General features: G+C 54.9%; 1 protein-coding gene across 3 annotated transcripts in view; it reads right to left on the bottom strand.

The window, feature by feature from the left end:
- Positions 1 to 1290: 1290 nt before the first annotated feature.
- SLX9 (SLX9 ribosome biogenesis factor) overlaps positions 1291 to 20645 on the bottom strand; it is a 30826-nt gene continuing 11471 nt past the window's right edge. The window contains exons 3-7 of one of the 3 annotated variants that reach the window (XM_045196499.2): positions 16723 to 16791; positions 4760 to 4910; positions 3673 to 3741; positions 2423 to 2624; positions 1291 to 1540 (exon numbers count right to left, since the gene is read on the bottom strand). In XM_045196499.2, the coding sequence (XP_045052434.2) occupies positions 2462 to 2624; positions 3673 to 3741; positions 4760 to 4910; positions 16723 to 16791 (452 nt within the window). In that variant the 3' untranslated portion in view covers positions 1291 to 1540; positions 2423 to 2461. Of the gene's footprint in view, positions 2625 to 3672; positions 3742 to 4759; positions 4911 to 16722; positions 16792 to 20645 lie in introns of all 3 variants that reach the window. The other 2 variants (XM_045196494.2, XM_024560000.3) reach the window with 2 other exon arrangements.

Here is a 20645-nt window from a genome sequence, read left to right as displayed (position 1 = left end):
GGGTGTGATGCCTGGGGTTCCAGGGTGGGGGCGGGCCTGCCAGCTGTGGGCACGTGGCCACCTTCACCCCCTCTGTGGTTTCTGTGTGCCTGACATTTGCACAACAAAGAGCTAAAAAAAACACCACTCAGACTGCATTTTGAACCTGACGAGTAAGACTATTTTTGGAAGAGATGTCCACATGGCTAAAGGGTCTGCTTTCTGGGGAGCCTGTGGGTCAGGCGCCCTGGCCGGCAGGCCTGCACTCAGTCTAAAGGCTGCCACAGTGACAAGGATGCAGAGCCGACCCCACACTGACCCTCCCTTGGGCTGGGGAGGGGTCTGAAAAGGGAGACCGGGAGCAGGTCACACCTGTGCGCCCTGAGTGTCTTCTCTTCGGGTGAGCAACACAGACAGAGGCAGCATGTGACCCCAGAGGCCCCGAGGCCGAGTCAGAAGGCCTGGCTCCCAAATGCCCCCGGCCCCAGCATGGGGCCCCAAATACACCTGGACAGAGAACCCAGGTCTCTGCATACGTGAGATGGATATGAAGGTGGCTCGTGACAGGCCAGGGGGCAAGGGGCACATCAGCCCCAAGTGGGGGCAGGGCTTGGGTCCCTGGGGCCCAGGGCACCTGCGGGAGGCAGAGGGAAGGCTTTGGCTTGTTCTCGCGGGAGCCCCGCAGCCAGAGGGCTGATGGGTACTGGATTCTCTAATTAAACATTGTTATGTAATTAGAATCTGCTCCCCAGCCCGGGAGAGGCGCTGAGGTGGGAGTTATCACCACTGTGCTAGAAGCCCAGGCACCAAAGGCAGGGAGGAGGCTTGTTGGGAGGGTGCTGGTCCGGGGAAAAGGGGGGGCACTCCTCCCAGGGCACCCCAACCCCTGTGTTGACCTGCACCGAGGGCAGAGACCAAATGTGTAAGTGGGGGTCCCGGGGCATCAGGAAGCTTGGGGGCGTCATCAGGACAAGCACCAACGGCTCCCAGGGCCGGGCCTCCACTCAGCCTGTCATGGGCGGGGCTCTCCCTCTCCAGGCCTCAGTTTCCCCTCTGCAGAGGTCCCAGACAGGGCCCCAGATTTCCTGGCTCCCAGAGCCTCCCCTTAGATGTGGGGACCAGAGCGACAAGGAGGGATAAGGCTCCAGGCTTGTCAGGAGGTCCCCAGAGACTCTATTGGCCCAAGTGCCTTCGAGGCCCCAGAAAAAATGTTTGGGTTCAGAAATACAAGTAATCGCTGCTTTTGTACCAAGAACCTTACAATTAAGATTTCTCCAATCTGAAGGAAAATGTAAGAAACACAAACCGACATCAGGAATATGCATGTAATTGTCGTTTTAACCTACATTATTTGAATATCTTCAGAAGAAAAACGCAGTTTAGTTGAGTCTCTTTGACGTGAAATTAAGAAGGTTGTCTTTCCATGCAGACCCGCTGTCTCAGGTCCAGAAGCGGGGGCCAGCTGCCCTAGGAATGCAGCATCAGAGAAAGGCCTGGAAGGCTGGCGCCCTGCTATCTCCGCCCGGCAGCTGGCTCTCCTGACATCCTGGAAGCAGGCACCCTGGAAAACCCCGGTCATCGGGCAAGAGCCTGTGGAAGTGTGGAGGGGCTGGACCCCCACATCTCAGCCCATGACCTCAGCCCAGGCTGCCGGCACCAGCCTTATCGCTGCACAAGGAACATTCCAGAAGTAGCAGAGGTACTGTTAGTATAAAACCTGGCTTTGAGGGGCACAGCTACCGGGCCTGACTCACCCCAACAGCTGATGCCGCCACCCACCCTCCCTGTCCAGCACGAACCTCGAGATACCGGCGCTTAGAGCACAAACAGGGCCCGAGCCCCTCTGAGGGCAGGCTCACGGCAGCACTGGGGCGGGCGGATGCTGGGAGGGTGCCGGGTGGGGCCACGTACAGCCCTGACACGGCAGTTAGTCCGGCAGTTAGTCTGATCACCCAGCTGTCTGAGGGTGGGACCCATGCCCAAGCCAAGGCTCCGAGGCGATTCCAGCAGGCAGTGACAGGGTCCCTCGCACAGTGGACCCCAGGGACCTCCGTCCGCTCGAGTCGCACATCCTCCAATGCCCCCAAAGGACATGGGCAGCTAGTCCCCGCCCTGCACAAACCCCACGCCCGCTCCTGAAGACTTGGGAAAGGCACGCACCCCCTTTCACATCCTCAGACTGAGGGTGTAAGTCGATGTTTCTGCAGCCTGACCTTCAAACCTGGGACCCGTAACAACAATAACTGTCTCGCTCATAGGACAGCCAGGGCACAGAAGGAAGCACCATCGCACTGCCTGAGCTCATACAGCATTTACTGGTCCTCTGGGAGGGGTGGACGACAGGGGTGGTCTGCCCCACCAGTCCTAACAAGTGACAGTCGAGGAGGCTGCCCTCTAGGTTCAGGGTGGCAACGGCAAGGAGTAAGGAGGCCCTCTCTGGCACCTGTTTGTCCCCGGAGCTCACGGCATGCCCCAGGCCAGGTCAGAGCAGGCCGCCACCATCCAGCTGCATCTGCCGAGCCAGCTGCTGCCCGATGGCCAGTAGGGGGCTGGCTCTGTAGGCTGGATTGGCCAGCAGGTCCTGGAAGCGGGTCCGTTCTTCCTCACTGAAAGGATTGAGGTCAGAGGTCAGCAGATCCATGCCCCTGAAGCAGTGGGGAGAGCATTTAGCACCCAGGACCTGCCTTGACTGGGCCACCCCACACCCAGGCATCGCAGTGCAGGCTGACCAGTGGAGTGGACAGGAGAGGCTGGGACGAGGGGTAGGGAGTGAGGAAGGCAGCCCGAGCTCCTCAAGCAGGGGCAGAGGCAGCCTTCTGGGTCAGGCCAAGGGGGCCTAGGGCTGAGCAGCGCTTTGGGCAGGAGGGAAGAGGCTGCCCTGGGGCCTCTGCATCGTCACAATCACCCTGGAGCCACTGTGCCTACCCACCCATGGGGTTGGGGGCTGCTGACTCCCTGCCCCACACCCACAGAGGAGGGGGTCCAGGCCCCTACCCCTGACCTCGACAAGGAGCTATTATTAAAGGCAAGAGGCTGCCAAATGCAGGGAGGCAGCAGTCTGCACACTCCCGGCAGACAGCCTTACATAAGAGGCGCCCGCCCTCCAGTGCTGCCAAAGCAGATGCGGCCACTGCAGGAACGGAGGGCCCGGAGTCCTGCGCCCCTCACAGGTCCTAGGCCAGCTCTCCTCACAAAGGGGCACCATGGTGACAGGCGACACCTGCTGCCCTCCCAGTGGAGACAGCCTGGTGTTAGGAGGAGTAGGTGGGGGACCAGCCTGTGCTCTGCCCCTGCATGTGTGATCCCTGCAAGGCCACACCAGGCCAGGCCCCAGCTTTGCCGGCTGTTAATGGGAGAACTTGAATTCCACTGGGCAAGTGATTGCCCTCAGCAGGTGTCAGCACCTAGGACAGCACAACCCCACAAGGACCTGGGCCCAAGGGCAAGCCCCAAGGGGCAGCAGCAGCTGCTCCCCACACTGCCCCAGGGAAAGGGGCTTCCTGGCCCTACTGCAAACAGGCTGCTCATGCCAACCAGGCTGTGCCCCATAGCTGGCCCTGGCCGAGCTGCCCACAGCACCCAAGTGGACTGAAGTTGGGGGACCTAGCCAGATACCTGATAGCCCTGGGGGTGGGGCGGGGAGGGAAGATGGGAGCACCAGGGCCTCATTTTGGTGTGGGGGGGTGCACTCACAGGAGCTGGAGCCTCTGCGCCGCACTCATCCGGCTCAGCTCGGCTGGCCGGGGCTTGCTGATGGCTCGGCTGTGGACAGAGAAGTCGAGTCAGTGCCACACACGTTTACCTGGTCCACCAAGGGCACATCTCTGCAGCTGCAGCCCACACGAAGGCTTCAGGAGGGCGCCGGGACCAGCAGCCCTCTCCCTAGGTGAGACTCTGGGAGTGCGAGGGGGTGGGAGGGGAGAAAAACTGTCCAGTCTTGGCCAACTCCGAAACTCAGCCTCCAGGCCAGGAGGCTGAAGCTTTAATTGATATTTCTTTTTGAAACAGGAATGAAAAACCTTCTTGTCCACCCAGGACAACTCCTGCACCCCTGTTCCCATCACCCTGGTTCAGCCTGACTTGGTACCGACTCTGCTCCAGGATGCTGCTCTAGTCCTCCTGCCACTGACCCTGTCCCTGTCTCTGTGTCTGCCTGGGCACATTGTAGCTCTCCTGGAGCCTGCACTTGCAGAGCTGGGGCTCAGGACTCCCCTCCTCCAGCTGGAGCCCCCAGAAGGTGGTCATGTGCTAGGAGGTCCAGGAAAAAAGGGTCTGGCATAGCCCTACCAGCCAGAGGCCTCACGCCTTGGACACCCACCCCCATTTATTAAAAGGTAGAATGTCCTACTGGAAGGTCCCACAGCCCCTTCCAGTCCCAAGGTGGCATAGACAAATCCAGGGGGCTCTTCAGGGCCCACAAGGTCTAGAGTGGCTTCAGCCCTCCTTGAAGGGTGGGAGGCAAGAGCGGGCCGGACCCTTACCCAGCCTCAGGGCCCAGGGCCTGGTGGGCAGCTGCCCAGATAGGCCCAACATCCGCCCCAACAGGCTCCCCATGACTTGAGGACACTGAGGTCAAAGCCAGGCCGGGGAAGTCTCTCAACCCCACGGTGCCGGGTGTGGCTTTCATGCACCAGCCCCGTGCAGCCCCCGCTGCCCTGACCCGTGTGGGCTTCTGCCCACTTGGAAGTGTGTCCAGTGGGGAGATCTGGCTGGGCCGACTCACTCACAGCCTGGCCATCACAGCCCCGAGCTCTCCAGGTGGCTGAAGGTGGACACTCACCCTCGGGTCTGTGGCCGCCTAGCAACAGCTTCCAGGTCCAGCAGCTCAGGGAGGGCATCCCGAAGGGGCTGCAGGTCCCCTACCACCACTGTGGCCCGCCTCTTCCGCTCTGCCTTGAGCTTCTGCTCAGCCAGCTTTATGGCTTCAATCTCTGTGGAAGGGGAACAGGGGTCAGAGAAGGGGCTGAGGAGCCCAGCCATCTGAGCCCAAGCCTGGGCCTGCTCCCTTTCCTCTCCCTTCCTGCCACAGGCACGCCACTCATGTCCATGCTCCTGGCACCTGCAAGCTGCCCTGGGAACTGGGGGTGGGGAGGGGCAGGCCAGCTCCAAGCTATTTTCTCCCCTCGTCACAGAGGTGCACTGTTCAATTACGGGGTTGTGATACGACTGGAGTGAAGGCACCGGGGACTTTCCTCTTGAAAATTCAGGCCAGGGCTCTAAGTGGGTCGGGGAAGCCACACAGTCAAAGAGAGGTAGGTGGGTGCATTATATACTCCTCTGCTCCCCACATGCCTCCTGGGGATGCACACGAAGGGAGAACCCCGCGTGATAGTTTGGGGTTAGGAGTGGGATTCCTAACACTGAAATGGGGAGGGGAGTAGCGCCCCGGGGAGGTCTCAGAAGGCTCCGCATAGCCCCTGGGAGGGGGGCCCTGGGCCAGAGGAAGGGGTGTTGGAGCAGAGCCGGGTGTAGAAGAGCCCGAGGATGAGGCTGCGGTGGGCAGCAGAGCAGCGGCCTGGGTCCTGGAGAAGAGGTTCGGGCAGGGCCTCACTAGGGCCCAGCCTTGCAATTTGACTCCCATCTAAACATGTATTTCAAAATTGCTGATAAAACACATAATCAAACATGTGATTTCCACAGTGTGGCTTGTGGAAAATGCTGGCTTGCTAGTGGGCATGTGGATCTCGGACACAGGCCCCCCCTTCCCCAGGGCCAGTGGCCAGGCCGGGAGCTGGAACACCACCAGGGGCCCCACAGGCAGCCTGGACAGATCTAGGGGATGGCCAGAGGCTGCTATGCTTACTGAACCTGGGCTAACTGACTTGGCAACTGGCTCTGCACCAGACTTCTCTCATACGTAAAAAGGGTCTGCCACTAAGAACACTCGAAAATGAGGGCAGCGATGGGCCTGGGGTGAGACATGGGTTCCACAGCCACCTCGCCCTGGTTCACTGGGGCATAAATAACAAGGTACAGGCTCTGAATCGCGTCTACACAGGGAACGAAAAACTCTTCCTTGACAAAGGACCAAGACGATTCATAGCCAGCTCCTCGCAGAGCACAAGATGAGGAGAGGCAGGCAGCCAGTGGCCCAGTGGACCAGTAGCAGGCCGCTCCCTCTGTGCATTCTTGGGACCCCGTGGCTGGCCAGGCCCTTCAGAGCGCAGGGCCGCCGTCAGCCCCGCAGGGCGGATGCAGGAGGCAGTGATGGCCACCAGGCGCAGAGCAGGCTGGGAGAAAACAGGGACCTGGATGGGGAGCCCCGTGCCTGAGGACAGACGCAGGACAGCCCACTGATTAAGGCAGAGAAAGCGTGCATGGCACCAGGCCCCGGCAAGTGTGTGAAAGACAAGTGGTGAGTGAGGACCCTAACAGGCATTTAAGAGGCGAATTTCCAGAAACTGACACCATTCATCTTCCACCAGGGAGAAGCACCTGGCAGGCTTCCCGAAGGCCAGCTCCTCTCCCAGCTTGCAGCTGACACCCCCGGCTGCCCAGAGCCATCTCTGGAAGGCCCACCCTGTGTAGAGTAGGTTGTTCTCCTGGCCCCAGATAGCTGAGTTCAGGGGACAGACCAGCCATCCTCCTGGGTCCTTGTGCTTCGAACCCCACACCATCCCTCAGAGCCCCGGGGTTATTAGATTTCATAAACTGACCATTCAGGTCTTCCCATCCTTCCAGGATGAGGGTAAACTGTTCAGCACCTTATCACACCAGATGCCTCTTCCTAAAGAGCGTAAGCACCCAGGGAGGGCTGGGGGGGGGTTGGGAGAGGGCTGATATGACCGGGGGTGGGGGCCTCAGGCTGGGGAAGGAGCCAGTAGGAGCAGGGCTCCGAAGCCACCGCCCCTTCACCAGCTGGACTGGCAGACCCGGTAACAACGCCGCACTAGGACCAAGGACCAAGAGCAGCAAAGCAGAGCCCATGGCTCCCAGGAAGGTGGACACAAATGCCAAACCAATGAAAGCCAAAGCATTTTCAGATGACACATGGTGTCCAACTATGGCGTGTCCAAAGCATGCAAGGACAGCTCACGTGGGGACGTCTGCCAGACAGCCCACTGCAGTGGCTGCTGCAGAGGGGAAGGCCATCAGTCACCCGAAGTACCAAAAGAATCCAGCAGAACTCACTACACACTCACAGTAAAAACGACAATGAAACCATGAACAGGAGGAACCGCCGTAACCTGACACAGATGACCTACCACACAGGCCTGTGGCAAGTAGCACACCCGTGGTGAAACCCGGCCACACTCAGTCAGGAAGCAGAAAAAAAGGACGACTGCAACACTGTGCCCGTCCCCGCTGGCAGCACAGGGCCAGGGGAGGGACGGTGGACGGCTGACCTCAGCCTGGGGAGGCACCAGCTGCCATGACAGCTGCAGGGGCCGGCCTGGCCTCCCCACCAACCCACAAGTCTGACGCACTCAGTCACACGCCAGCAGGAGTGTTCAATGAGCCTGCGGTGCTCATTCTAAATCGCACTTTTTGAAGAGCCGTAAATGCATAGGAATAGCCGAAACAGTTCTGGAAAAAACAGGCAACCGAAGAGCTGGCCTACTGGATATTAAAGCAAATTAGAAAAGGACAGAACTTCACACAGGCCCACGTGCGAGAGAGCTCCGCAGGGTGGCCAGGACTGGAAGCAGCGCTCCACACCGACCACCGATGGGCCCTCCCTCCCTTCTTCCTGCTGCTCCTAAAATTAATTATACAAGAATTAATCATGTCAAACCAAAGAGAAATTAAAGGCCAAGAAACACAGGAAGAGCTGTTCAACTCTGCCTAAAATCAAGGAAGATGACAATGGTGAATGCCATTTGTCACCTGTCAGGGTGGCAGATTTTACAGTCTAAAAATACCAAGTGTAAGGGGTCTGGGGACAGTGGGGACAGGGAGCACGAACGCCGGAGAACGGCTGGGTAAGCGCGGTCAGGCGGAGCAGTATGCACCATCACCCAGCCTCCTGGACCCACAGGGCGCCCCATGTACCCTGAGGGCTGGGCCGCCTGGCAGGCCCCGCCTCACGGCTCTGGGTGTTGGGGAAGCATGTGAATGGGAGGAAGGGGGTTGGGCATTCCAGTGGGAGGACTGGCAGGGGCACAGGCCCTGGGCAGGAGCTGCATGTGGCAAGGTGCAAGAGTGCAGACCTACGGGCGAAAACCCCCACGCTCCCGCACACCATGTACTTCTAAGCCCCACACCCGGGCGTGAGTGCACAAGTGAAGAGAAAGGCCTGGCAGTTTAATCTCGCACAACCAACCAGGGCTCGCTCCCGGGCAGAAAACCAGATGCAAGTTTGGTGGCTTTACTGGTTTTCCTTGAAGAGTGTCATAACTTACTACTTATTTGCAATAAAACATCACTCTGTCCTCAGATGGGGATTTCCTTCTATCCCAGCCTGCAAGGGGAGGGGTTGCCAAAGATGGGCAGAACCCTGAATTTAAGTGGTGTCGGCTCTGTGCCAATGGGCTCCTCTCCCTCCTCTGCCCTGTGCCCCACGGAACCCACCAGAGATAGTGGTGTAGGGAGGAAGGAGGGCGAGCTTGAGCTAGTACTGCCCTGTCGCCCCTCCATCCCTGCTCTCCTTCTAGCGATGGGACTCGTCCCTTTGCCCTGCAGGCCAGGTTGGTCTCCCAGGACCCTGGGGCCTCATCACCCTCACTGGCCCCCCACACCTCTGTACCTAAGTTGTGCACAGGACATTCATTGACTTCTCTCCAGGAACCCTTCTGAGGGTGCTGGGCTGGACCGACCCACACGATGACGTCTGTCCCCCCAGAAGCAGGGTTTCATGGCCAGCCTACTGGAGAGCAAGGGGGACAAGAAAAAGTCCCTTCTATCAACTTTGTGGTCTAAAGCAGCAGGTTCTGAAGCAATGGTAGTTGGAGAGTACCCCCAGGGCCTGGCCGGGGGCAGGGGAGGCTGTGTCCTGCCCCCACACTCCCCTCCAGGGCCTGCTGCAGGAAGGGCCCCACAGACTGACAAGCTTTATCCTAAGAGGTTTAATTTAAAACCAGCTGGAGGTGCAACCAAGGAAGCAAAACAGGGCTTGCAGACAAGATGGCAGCGTAGGTAAGCACAGTACTCGCCTCCTCCCACAACCACATTGGAATTACAACTAAACTACAGAACCACAACTCAGAACCACCTGAAACCTTGCTGAACAGAAGTCCTATAACTGGGGACAGAAAGAAGAAGCCACGTCAAGACGGGCAGGAGAGGTAGAGGTGCTGAACGGGCTGGCCCAACACCCGTGTGTAACAGTTACACATTGGGAGGGCTATCTCAGCTGTGGAGGTCCCCCTGAGGAGCGAGGGGTCCCAGTCCCACACCAGGCCCCCTGCCCAGGGTTCCAGTGCTGGAAAGAGAAGTCCCCATAACTTCTGCCTGTGAAAACCAGCGGAGACTGTGGCTGAGTGAGACGAAGGGCTTCTGGAGTCCCAGGCGTCCCTCTTAAAGGGCCCACACACTGACTTCCTCGGACTCACTCCCTCTGAGCTCCAGCGCCAGGACAGCACTTAAACAGTGCCAAGGACATACAGTGGGGAGGCTGAATTGTCCATCAAGGGCTGGACAAAGGCAGCTTTTCCCCAGACACAAGTGCTGGCAGAGGCTATTGTTCCTTTGCTGAGCCTTGCCCCAACAGAGCTAGCAGACGGGAGCCACATCTGAGTCTTCGTCAACCTGGGTAACACTGTTCACCCCGTCTTGGTGATTCCCTGAGATCCCACCCCACCCAATTTGCAGGGCCACCCAAGCCCAGAAGTTTCCAATAGCTTTTACAATACACACCAACAGTCTGCCCTGGCTCATGCTTCAGACCTTTCTGAAATCTTCCCAAGGTTCACAAACCCCAAATAGGCAGCATCTGGCCTTGACACGCCCCGCACCTAACCTGAGTGGCCCCAGGCCGGCACTAGCCGCAGCTGTTGTTGGTTTGTAGCTTGGCCTCTCTTGGGAACCTCAAGCCCAGTACAAGTAGCAGCCTTCTGCAGATCGCTTTGTAGCTCATGCTGGGTGGCCCCGGGCAGGGCATAGGCAGCAGCTGATCTCGGTCTGCTCCAGACCAAGAGGCCCCAGAGGCAGCGTAGCCAGCAGACAGCTTCAGACCACACCAAAGCACCCACTGGCCACCTCCGCAAGTGGCACATTCAAGAGGCAAACTCACTGGGCATGAGCGCCCCACTGAAGTGCGTCCAGCTCCATGGGGTGGGCCCCCACACAGCAGATCCTCGAGTGTGGTCACCGCCAGTCCTTGAGACCAATCGGCCTGGGGGTAATCCCTCCCACCGGCGTGCTGTTGGCTCAACTACAATGGGAACATGCACACATCCTACATCGGGGTGCACCTGAAGCATCCAGCTTAGGTGACAGGGGAGGCTGTGCCACTGGGTCCTACAGGAAACCTATTACATAAGGCAACTCTACCAGGCCCAAGAGACGTAGCAGTTCTACATAATACACAGAAATAAACACAGGGAGGCTGCCAAAATGACAGGACAAATACACCTGTCCCAAATGAAAGAACAGAACGAAACTCCAGGAAGAAATGAACAAAGTGGAGACAAGCAACCTACTAGATATGAGTTCAACACACTGGCCGTAAGGCCGCTCAGTGAAGTCAGGGGACAAGTACATGGACTTTGCGAGAAATTCAACAGAGACGTCGGAAATACAAAACTGAGACAGAAAACACGCAAAAGAACCAGCTGACGATGGAGAAGCCGACAACTGAAAGGAAGGATACATTAAAGGGAATAGACGAAGAAGAGAATCAAATCTGGAAGATAAGGAAGCAGAAAACACCCAATGGAAACAGGAAAAAAAGAGAGAGAAAAATAAAAAAATGAAGATAGTTTAAGGCGTCTCTGAGAAAACTTCAAGTGTACCAACATTTGTATCACGGAGGTGCCAAGGAAAAGAGAGAGAGCAAGGAATTGACAACCAATTTAAAAAATGATAAAACAATTTCCCTAACCTGGCAACGGAAATAGACTTATAAGCCCAGGAAATGCAGAGTCCCAAACAAGACGAACCCAAAGAGTGGGCCCCACCCACCCCGCGACACATCATAATTAAAATGGCAAAGGTTAAAGACAAAAAGAATCTTAAAAGCAGCAAGAGAATAGCAGTTAGGTACCTACAAGGGAGCTAATTTCTCAACAGAAACTTTGCATACCAGGAGGGATTGACAAGAAATATCCAAAGTGATAAAAAGCAAGGGCCTACAACCAAGGTTCCTCCACAAGGAAAGCTATCATTTAGAATTGAGGACAGATAAAGAGCTTCCCAGACAAGAAAGAGCAAAAGGAGTTCATCACCCCAAACAAGTATTATAAGAAATGTTAAAGGGTCTTCTTTGAGAAGAATATAAAATATGAACAATAAAATGGCAATAAATACCTATCTATCAACAATTATTGTAAATGCAAATGCATTAAATGCTCTAATCAGAAGATAAATGGAGGCTGAATGGATAACAAAACAAGACCCTACATAAGCCGTCCACAAGACACTCACTTTGGACTGAAAGACACGTAATGAATTAAAGCAAAAGGATGGGAAAAAATATTTCATGAAAATGGAAACAAACAAACAGAAAAGTTCAGGTAGCAATGCTTATACCAGACAAAATAGGCTTTAAAACACAGGCTACCACAAGAGACAACGAAGGCCCCAGCAGTTCCATGTCTGAGCATCTACCTGAAGAAACCCAAACCACTAAACCAAAAAGACGCACACACCCATGGGCACCACACACAGACATACGCTCACTGCTGCATTATGCACAGCGGCCAAGACGCAGAAGCGGCCTGAGTGCCACGCGGGGGAATGAGTGAATGAAGCGGCGGCGCGTGAACACAAAGGAATGTGACGCGGCCGTGAGGAAGAAGGAAATCCGGCCCCGCACCAACAGGGGTGGGCCGAGAGGGGACTGTGCGGGACGAAAGTAAGAGAAAGACAAATGTCATGTGATTTCACTTATATGTGGAACCTAAAAACAAGTTAATAAATAAGCAGAACAGGAACAGACTCACAGAGAACATTTTGAGGGTCGCCAGGTATGGGTGGGAGTTGGGTGACAAAGGTGGAGGAATTAAAAAGCACGAAGTGGCCATTACAGAAGAGTCACAGGGTGGAAGCACAGCGTAGGGAATATAGGCCATAGTACTGCACTCACTACATGTGGTGTCAGATGAGTGCGGATTTATCAGGGTGACGACTTGTAATGTATACAAATGTGTCATCACCGGGTTGTACACCTGACACTAACATAATATTGCACATCAACTGTAGTTGAAAAATTATCTTAAAAAAAGAAAATGTAACACAGCCAAATGAGGACTCTAAAACCACCCACCCTGGCCACGTTGAGCACGGGAAATTGTTGTGGGCTGAGACCTGCGTTTCCATATGGTGCCCAGGAAGGCTGGTGCCAGCTCCCTGAAAGCCCACCCACACCCCATGGCAGAATTCAGAAGAGGGGCAACAAGAGATCGTCCCTGTCATCCCTCCTTACCACCCAGCCCATGTCTGCGCATCGTCTACAAACCCCCGAAGGCGGCTACATGTCAACAGGGCACGAAACAGAACGCGTGACGGCAAGCTGCTCTCTGTGCCATGTGGCCTGGGGACCCCTTGGGAGCAAGGCTCATTGGGAGCACACCGGCAGGGCCCCGAGCCCTGGCTGCCACGACCGGGGACAGTCCTCACAGCTTTCATCGCTGCACCCAAGGTTTGACTCAGCAAGATAAGAAGAAGACTCAAAAGCACAGTTTGGGAGAAGATACAAAAGTCTCTATTTTAAGTGGCACAAGTATTATTGTAGAAAATTCTAAGGGAGTTACAAAATAACTATTGGAACTAATATGATTTTAATAAGGTCAAAAGCTACAACATTAGTATTTAAAAAAAACACTTTTATGTACCAGCAGAAAACTGGAAAATGTAGCTTCTGAGGTTCCATTTATAACAGCTTCAAATACTATAAAACAGCAATAAGCTTATCAAAAAGAAACCACGTGAGACCTCTACCTGTACAACACTGGTGACACAAACTATGCGGGGGGGCCCCCCATACCCTGGAATTTATTTATAAAAAACTGCATTTATTCTCACATGCTTAAACTTCAGTCACCTTCAAAGTCCTCTCTCCATGTGATGCAGTACACCTATGGAGACATTTCTCCACGGCTCAAAGCGGTTTTTGAAATCGTCAATTTTGATGCCTTTCAGTGCTTCTGACGTCTTTTGTTTCACCTCCTCCACATCGGCAAAATGTTTCCCTTTGAGGACTTCTTTCAACTGGGAAACAAAAAAAAAAGTCACTCAGGCCCTGGCTCGCGTGGCTCAGTGGTTGAGTGTCGGTTTGTGAACCGAAAGGTCACTTGTTCAATTCCTGGTCAGAGCACAGGCCTGGGTTGTGGGCCAGGTCCCCAGCTGGGGGTGTGCGAGAGGCAACCAGTCAATGTGTCTCTCACACATCATGGATGTTTCTCTTCCTCTTTTTCCTTCCCTTCCCCTCTCTCTAAAAATAAATAAAATCTTTAAAAGCAAAAAAAGTCACTTGGGGTGAGATCAGACGAATAGGTAGGGTGAGACACAGGGGTCATGCCGTTTTTGGTCAAAAACTGCTGAACACTCAGCACCGGGTGGGCAGGTGCACTCATAAATCACCCATCATGTGATGGGCAAACACAATGAAAGAGTCTTCAAAAAAAAATTCACTGAAGCTTAACGCAGCCTCTCACAGCAACGCCAGCTGGTGCACCGATACACATAGGTTCCTAGAACACTAACCTAGCAGGGGAAGCCTGTACTACCAGGGGCCTGCCCTCTAGAAGATAATGCCAGGTTTTTCTGGGTCCCCTCTCGTAAAGAAAATCTAAGTAACTGGGGAGATACACCAGGTCCATGGACTTGGAGAGTCCATGTTGTTAAAACAGAAATTCTCCCAAAGTTGATCAATAGACTTAAAGCAATCTCAATCATAACCCCAACTGGATTTTGGTTGGTGATGATGGTTTTTAAGAATTGATAAGCCAATGGTAAGATTTATTTGGAAATGCCAAAGACTTGGAGTGTTCACAACAATCTTAAAACAGAAGGATGTAGGCCTTGGTTGGTGTTGCTCAGTGGATTGAGTGCTGGCCTGCGAACCAAAGGGTCACCGGTTCAATTCCCAGTCAGAGCGCATGCCCGGATAGCAGGCCAGGTCCCCAGTAGGGGGTGCACAAGAGGCAGCCACGCATTGATGTTTCTCTCTCTCCCTCCCTCCCCCTCTCTAAAAAATAAATAAAATCTTTAAAAAAAAAACAACAGAAGGATGTAGGACTTCCATTTTCTGACAAGCAGAAACCAAGTTTAAGACTTACGCTAGAGCCATACAGACCGCCCGGAATTTGCTAAGGCACAAGAAACAGCAGGGGGCCACTTGACTCGTCACAAAGACACCGAAGCAATCCGATGAGCACCCAAAGCCTTCACCACAAGCAGTGCTGCACAACTGAAGGTCCACGTGGGAAAAAAAACTCATACCACAGACAAACATTAATTCAAGATGGATTAGAAACCTAAATATAAAAGCGAAAACAATAAAGGTTTTTTTAGAAGAACAGGAAGTCATAGCCTGAGAGAAGATTATTTGCATAACACACACCTGACCAAGGACTGGTGTGAAGGCCATAAGAATTCTTAGAGCTCAATAATAAAAAGGCAAAGAGCCTCAGGAAACACTTGAGTGAAGAGGAAGCACAAACAGGCAGTTAAGACGTGAAGATGCTGGTTTGTGGCAATGAACACTGACCCCACAATGAGCTGCCATTCTGTGCTCAGCAGCCGGCCACCGCCACACGCCGGCAAAGCCGAGCCGCAGCCAGAGCTCCCACCGTCGTTGGTGGGAGTGTAAATGTACAACCACTTTAGAGAAACATCTGGTAGTTGCTTGTAAAACTAAACATACAACTACCCTATGACCCAGCGTTCCATTCTCAAGTATTTACCCAAGAGAAACGAAAACATAAGTCCCCCAAAAGACTTGTAAAGAATGTTCATAGCAGCCTTAGTCATAGCAGCTGAAAGAGAAAAAAGACCAGGTGTCCATCAGTAGGAAAGTGGGCACCAAATACTATGTCCATATAAAGAAACGCTTCTCAGCAACACAGCGTCATGGACCGCAGCCACATGCGACACGGATGAATTTCTAAACCACAGAAAGGGCACAGGCTGCGTGGCTCCTTTCACGTGACATGCAGAGCAGCGAACCTAACATGTGCCCCAGAGAGAGCAGGCGGTGCTCACCCCTGAGCACTCGGGCTTTCTGGGGGTGAGCAGGTTCTGCAGGGAAAGGGTTACCACTGCACACGTGTGTGCAACTGTTATAACCCTTCAATGACACACTTAAGATTTGCATGTCACTGTATTAAATTTTATCTGAAAATAAAGAGAGAAAGAACCATAAACCAATACTGAATCTAGCAAAACTGTTTGGGAGAAAGTGTACGATGTCTGTACTTGGCTGGGAAAGTGTAGATAGGTGAAATGCGGGCTGGCAGACGGACAGGCAGACAGGGACAGACGGATGAGCAGATGTGTGACAAAGAAATCTGCAAAATCACAGCACACACAATTGTGTACAGCGCACAATACTCGACCGTGACAATAAACCACTGTGTTACGGGTTTGTGTATCTATTACATTGTTTTACAGTGTACATGTTAAAAAAGTCTGCGTGAAACAGAGGCTGCGTTCCTCTGCAGCTCGCGTTCACCTCGCCCCTGACTGAGCCAGCTCTCCGGTGCTCGGTCTCACCTAGCCGGTTACTGCACGGGCTTGTAGCCCAGGAGCAGGAGGCTGTACCGCACAGCCTGGGTGTGTGGGTGAGTGTAACTGCCTCCGTGACGTTCTCCCATCTTTCTTGGAATGTGGCTTGTGACTGTATTTTCAATCGAGGTTGGCTGAATCTGCGAACAGAAAGCCAACTGTATTCTGACTTAATTTTATAAGTTAGCAGAATCACACTAAAAATATAACAGTAAGAAAAAAACTACACAGCAATCTTCACAAGAAAATCTTTAGAAAAACATTAGCAAACATTCAGCAGCATGAAAAATAAATGCGTTTTCCAAAACAAAATTAGTAGGAAGAACGGCATTCACCCTGTCACGCGACGTTTAGCTGGAGCACGTGAAGGAAATCCACCGTCACGGACCGGTACTTGGGGAGAAGGGCCCAGCCGGCCCTCACAGACCCGGACCCAGAAGTCCTGGGATCACACAGAGAACCGCAGTTGCCCAGATGCCCCGGGCAGGTGTGTGTGCCTGGAGGTCTGAAAGGGCACATGCTGGAGGGACATGATTTCACCTGCCCCTTTAGACAGTTCTGTCCCCTAAAGGACTCACGAGCAGCATGTGTCACTTTTGTAATTACACATTCACCACAGGACCAAATACATCGCGTTTACACATAAGAAGCTGAGTGCAGCACCTTCTTGAGACCATTTTCTTAAGGAGAAGTCAAGGCTTTGCAGAAGCTCATACAGGGCCACCTCCTTGGGGGTCATCTGCTTGCCACATCACAGGCCATCTCAGGCATGCTGCCAGGGCCCCAGTGCACCCCTTGAGCATGGCCCGCCCTGATCCTTGACAAGGGGCCATGGGTTGGACAGAGGACAGGGAAGCCTGTGCCGTCCTGGCTATGAGTGAGCCACGTCGCCACTGGGGGCACAAGAGATGCACTTACTACGCAGCCACCGCTCACGCCTCAGCTTCAGTTTCTCCTTCTTGGGCAAAATCGCCTTCGCATCGGCACCTGAGGACAGAAAGCACATGTGTGGTGAGTGGAGCACCCTGTTTCCGCAGGACAGAGCCCAAAGCTCCCCACCCACAAAGACTGGGAGCAGAACTGGGCGGGCTCTGACGGCACCAGACAGCACCTCTGCCCCATGGGCCACCGTGCCCGCAGCAGCCGAGTTGCAGCGGGGGTGAGGCCGGCCCCAGCTTCTCCCAGCCCCCAGGGAAAGACAGAACGGCGGCCCCTGCGGTGCTGCGGACACCACGCTGCACATCAGCACAAAGTCAGGTGGGTCCTCTATGCACAGGTGTCCCTCTGAAGCAAGGGCCTGGCGCTTACCACAGGCTGCCTCAGGAAGCCCAGGCAGGCCTCCACCTACCTTCCTCCCCACCCTGACTCGGGGACGACCTTTAGGAGAGCTGGGGCATAAGCGTGCTGCCCAGAGAGGGCCACACAGCTCAAAGAGGACCCATGAGCAAATGAGAACTGGGTGGGCATCTCACAGCACCCAGGGTCCTCTTCTGCTGAGCCCAGGACCTGGGCTCACAGTACCCGACTTCCCGGATGTCTGCACAGGCACTGTCGGAAGCCAAGAGGACTCAGGTGAGTACAGTCCAAGCGACAGGCGGTCCCTCAACATGTCTCTGAACCAACCAGGGTAACCCACTCCTTTCAGACACACCTTCTCCCAGAGCCCTCTGTCCACCCTCGCCTGCCTGCGTGGGGCTGCGTCCCGGACCCCAGCTGCCAGTGTCAGGGTGTGGAGTACAACACATGCCTTCTGCTCTGCTCCCTGGGACAGCTCTGTCATCAGGTCACGGGCCAGCCCCGGATCCTCTCACTGCCCGCCCCATCTCCTCAGCTGCTGTGCCATCCCCCAAGCACTGTCTGCTCGTTCTCTGTGGTGACTTCAACCCCTCTGTTACCACCCTGTCCTCACCCCCATGGCCTGTCTCACACCTCTGTTGTCATGGGCTGAACTCTGTCCCCCAATTCACACGTTGAAGCCCTATTCCCAGCACCTCAGAACTGGCAGTACCGGGGAGAGAGTCTTTAAGGAGGTAATTAAGTTGCAGCGAGGCCATGTGGGTGGGCTCCGATCCAGTAAGACTGGTGTCCCTAAAACAAGAGACCAGGACACAGACACGCACAGGGGAATGATGATGCAGGAGGCAGGGAGGAGGCGGCCGTCTATACACCAAGGAGAGAGGCCTCAGGAGGAGCCAGCCCTCCAAGACCTTGACCTCAGACGTCTGTCCTCCAGGACTGGGAGAAATCAACGTCTGCTGTTTCAGCCACACGGACTGTGGCTTCGGTAGGGCCGCCCGAGCTGACCGAGACACTCGTCCCCTCTAGAGTGCCAGCAGGGTGCACCTCGCACTCAGGCCTGTGCCTCCCCTCCCTGCCCCTTCCTCGCCTGCCCACTGCCCATGAGGAAGTACAGCAATGCTTGCCACCAGGTGCCAAGGCCCCATCACACTCGCTGGCCTGTGACACTTGCTAGCTACCTGAAGACACCTGACAGCCGTTAGGAGCACTGGGCACACTTATGTCAGTGACCTCATGACGAATCCCATTTTACAGGTGAAAAACGCAAGGCTCGGGGGCACTGGCTCACGGGGAACTGCTGTGGACCAGGCCTGGAATGGAGTATGACATGTGGGCCCACAGCCATCAGGCCTCCGCAGCAGTGTCCCCAGGCTGGGCCCCGCTGAGACTTCACCAGCAGCCCTGGGACCAGGCCACCAGAGGGGCACCAGGAACTTGGGATCTGGGACTTTATTCCCCCAAGTAAACCAGGAACCAAGGTGTGGACATAGGCGCGGCCCCTCAAAGCACCCGGATGATGTGCACGGCCCCGACTGCAAAACACAGAGCGTCTCGGGCCTGCCTCGCTGACCCCCGGGCTGCCGCCTCCTTCACAGCAGGCAGAGGTGTGGGAAGCGAGATATAGGACCCCTTGCCCCCAGACAGGCACACTCAGGCGGGAGGGCCACCAGGGCGCAGCATCGCACCCACTGCCCTAGGCGTGAGCTGTCACACCATGCCAGCCACGCCTGAGTCCCAGCTGGACGAAGATGGCCACGGTGTGCCTGAAGGCATCACATGGCTCCGAGGAGACATGGGCAGTGCCAGCTGGTGCGTCAGGTGACACTGGACTCTGCTTGCACAGGCTGGACACTCAGACAGAGCCCAACCCAAGGACAGGAGGGGGAATGTGCTGGGGAAGCAGACGCTACCAGGGTGGCGGGCGCACCATTCCAGGGGCACAAAGACGACACGGTCCGACGACTGTCTGCCCAACATCATGTGGGCGCGCTTGTGGGAGGGCCTGGGTCAGAGACGCTGGACCTGCCGGCAGCATCTCTGCTTCCACTTGCTCTAAAAACGGAGTGAGCTCCAGGCTGGTCACGCTTCCTCGGCCTTATGGGGTTCCCCAGAGCCAAGGTGCGGAAAGCCCAGGACGCTCTAAGCAAGGAGCACACCCTGACTCATCCTTCCCTCCCGCGGGCTTTATTGGCTGTTACAACAGGTCCACAGCGTCCAGGGAAAAACAACCCAGAAACAAGTCCTGTCAAGAGCCAGGTGCTGATCCTGCTTGTGTCAGAAACTCGTATAAACCCCGGAGCACATGACTTCACGGAAGTTACAGCCCTTCGCCAAGAGGGAGGCCCTATGTGCTGGGCCCCGCGTTGTACTTCCGGACATGACCAAAGCCAGCGCTGCAGCCCTGCCGGCCACAGGGGAGGGGCAAGGTGTCCGGCAGCATTTCTGAGGAATGACAGAGTGAGAGTGACTGCACACGCCAGGGCAGGCCATCCCAGCCTGAGTGTTCAACCTGAGCCCGGCCAGGTACCGGGAAGGCAAAGAGCAAAATCCTCCAGAACCTAGGATAAAACAACGTTTAACAATCGACAAGTGCTGGCGAGGATGTGGAGAAAAGAAAACCCTCATGCACTGTTGGTGGGAATGCGGACTGGTGCAGCCACTGTGGAAAGCAGCACGGAGATACCTCAAACAATTAAAAAATAGGTCTGCCTTTTGACCTGGCGATCCCACTTCTGGGAATATATCCACAGGAACTTAAAACACTAATCTGAAAGAACACGAGCACCCCCATGTTCATTGCAGCACTATTTACCAAGATAGGGAAGCAGCCGGTGTCCATCAGAAGAGGAGCGGGCAAAACAACTCTGCGACATTCCCAGAATGGAATACTACTCGGCCATAAAAAAGAAAAAGTTTTACCCTTTGCATCAGTATGGATGGATCTGGAAAACACGATGCTAAGTGAAATAAGCCCATCAGCGAAAGACAAATACCACGTGATTTCACTCCTATGTGGAATCTAATGAACAAACTGAACTAACAAGGAAAATGGGGGCAGACTCACAGATAGAGAACAGGGTGATACCTAAAGGAGGTGGACGGATTGAACAAAAAGGGAAAAAGGACTCATGGACATGGACGACAGTGTGGTGACCACAGAGCGGACGGGGTGTAAGAGGACTAAATGGTAATGGAAAAACAAATACAATAAAAAAAAACATTACTTGGAGAAAAACAAAATCAACCAACCAAGTGAGCACAGGTGGGCAGGGTGGGCTGGCCACCCTGGGGCCCCCGCTCAGCAGACCAGGCTTCTCCCCAGTGCCCGAGGCCCTCGGGTGGCAGTGGTAACCTCAGGTACGGACCAGAACGGCACCTAGCACCCCAGAGAGGAGGCGGCCTGGTGCAAACTCGGGCACAGACTGCTTGCACAAGCAAGCGGGAGGTAAAACGCTCCTGTGTGCAGCAGGACCATGTGCTCTGGGGCTCTGACCGCAGAGACATGCCTCAGGTGTCTGTCCCACCCATCTGCACCTCGGCGT

The sequence above is a fragment of the Desmodus rotundus genome, chromosome 2, assembly GCF_022682495.2.
Source record: "Desmodus rotundus isolate HL8 chromosome 2, HLdesRot8A.1, whole genome shotgun sequence".
Taxonomy (NCBI): Eukaryota; Metazoa; Chordata; class Mammalia; order Chiroptera; family Phyllostomidae; genus Desmodus; species Desmodus rotundus.
The sequence above is the reverse complement of the archived record's forward strand: the minus strand, read 5'-3'. Positions and strand labels throughout refer to the sequence as shown.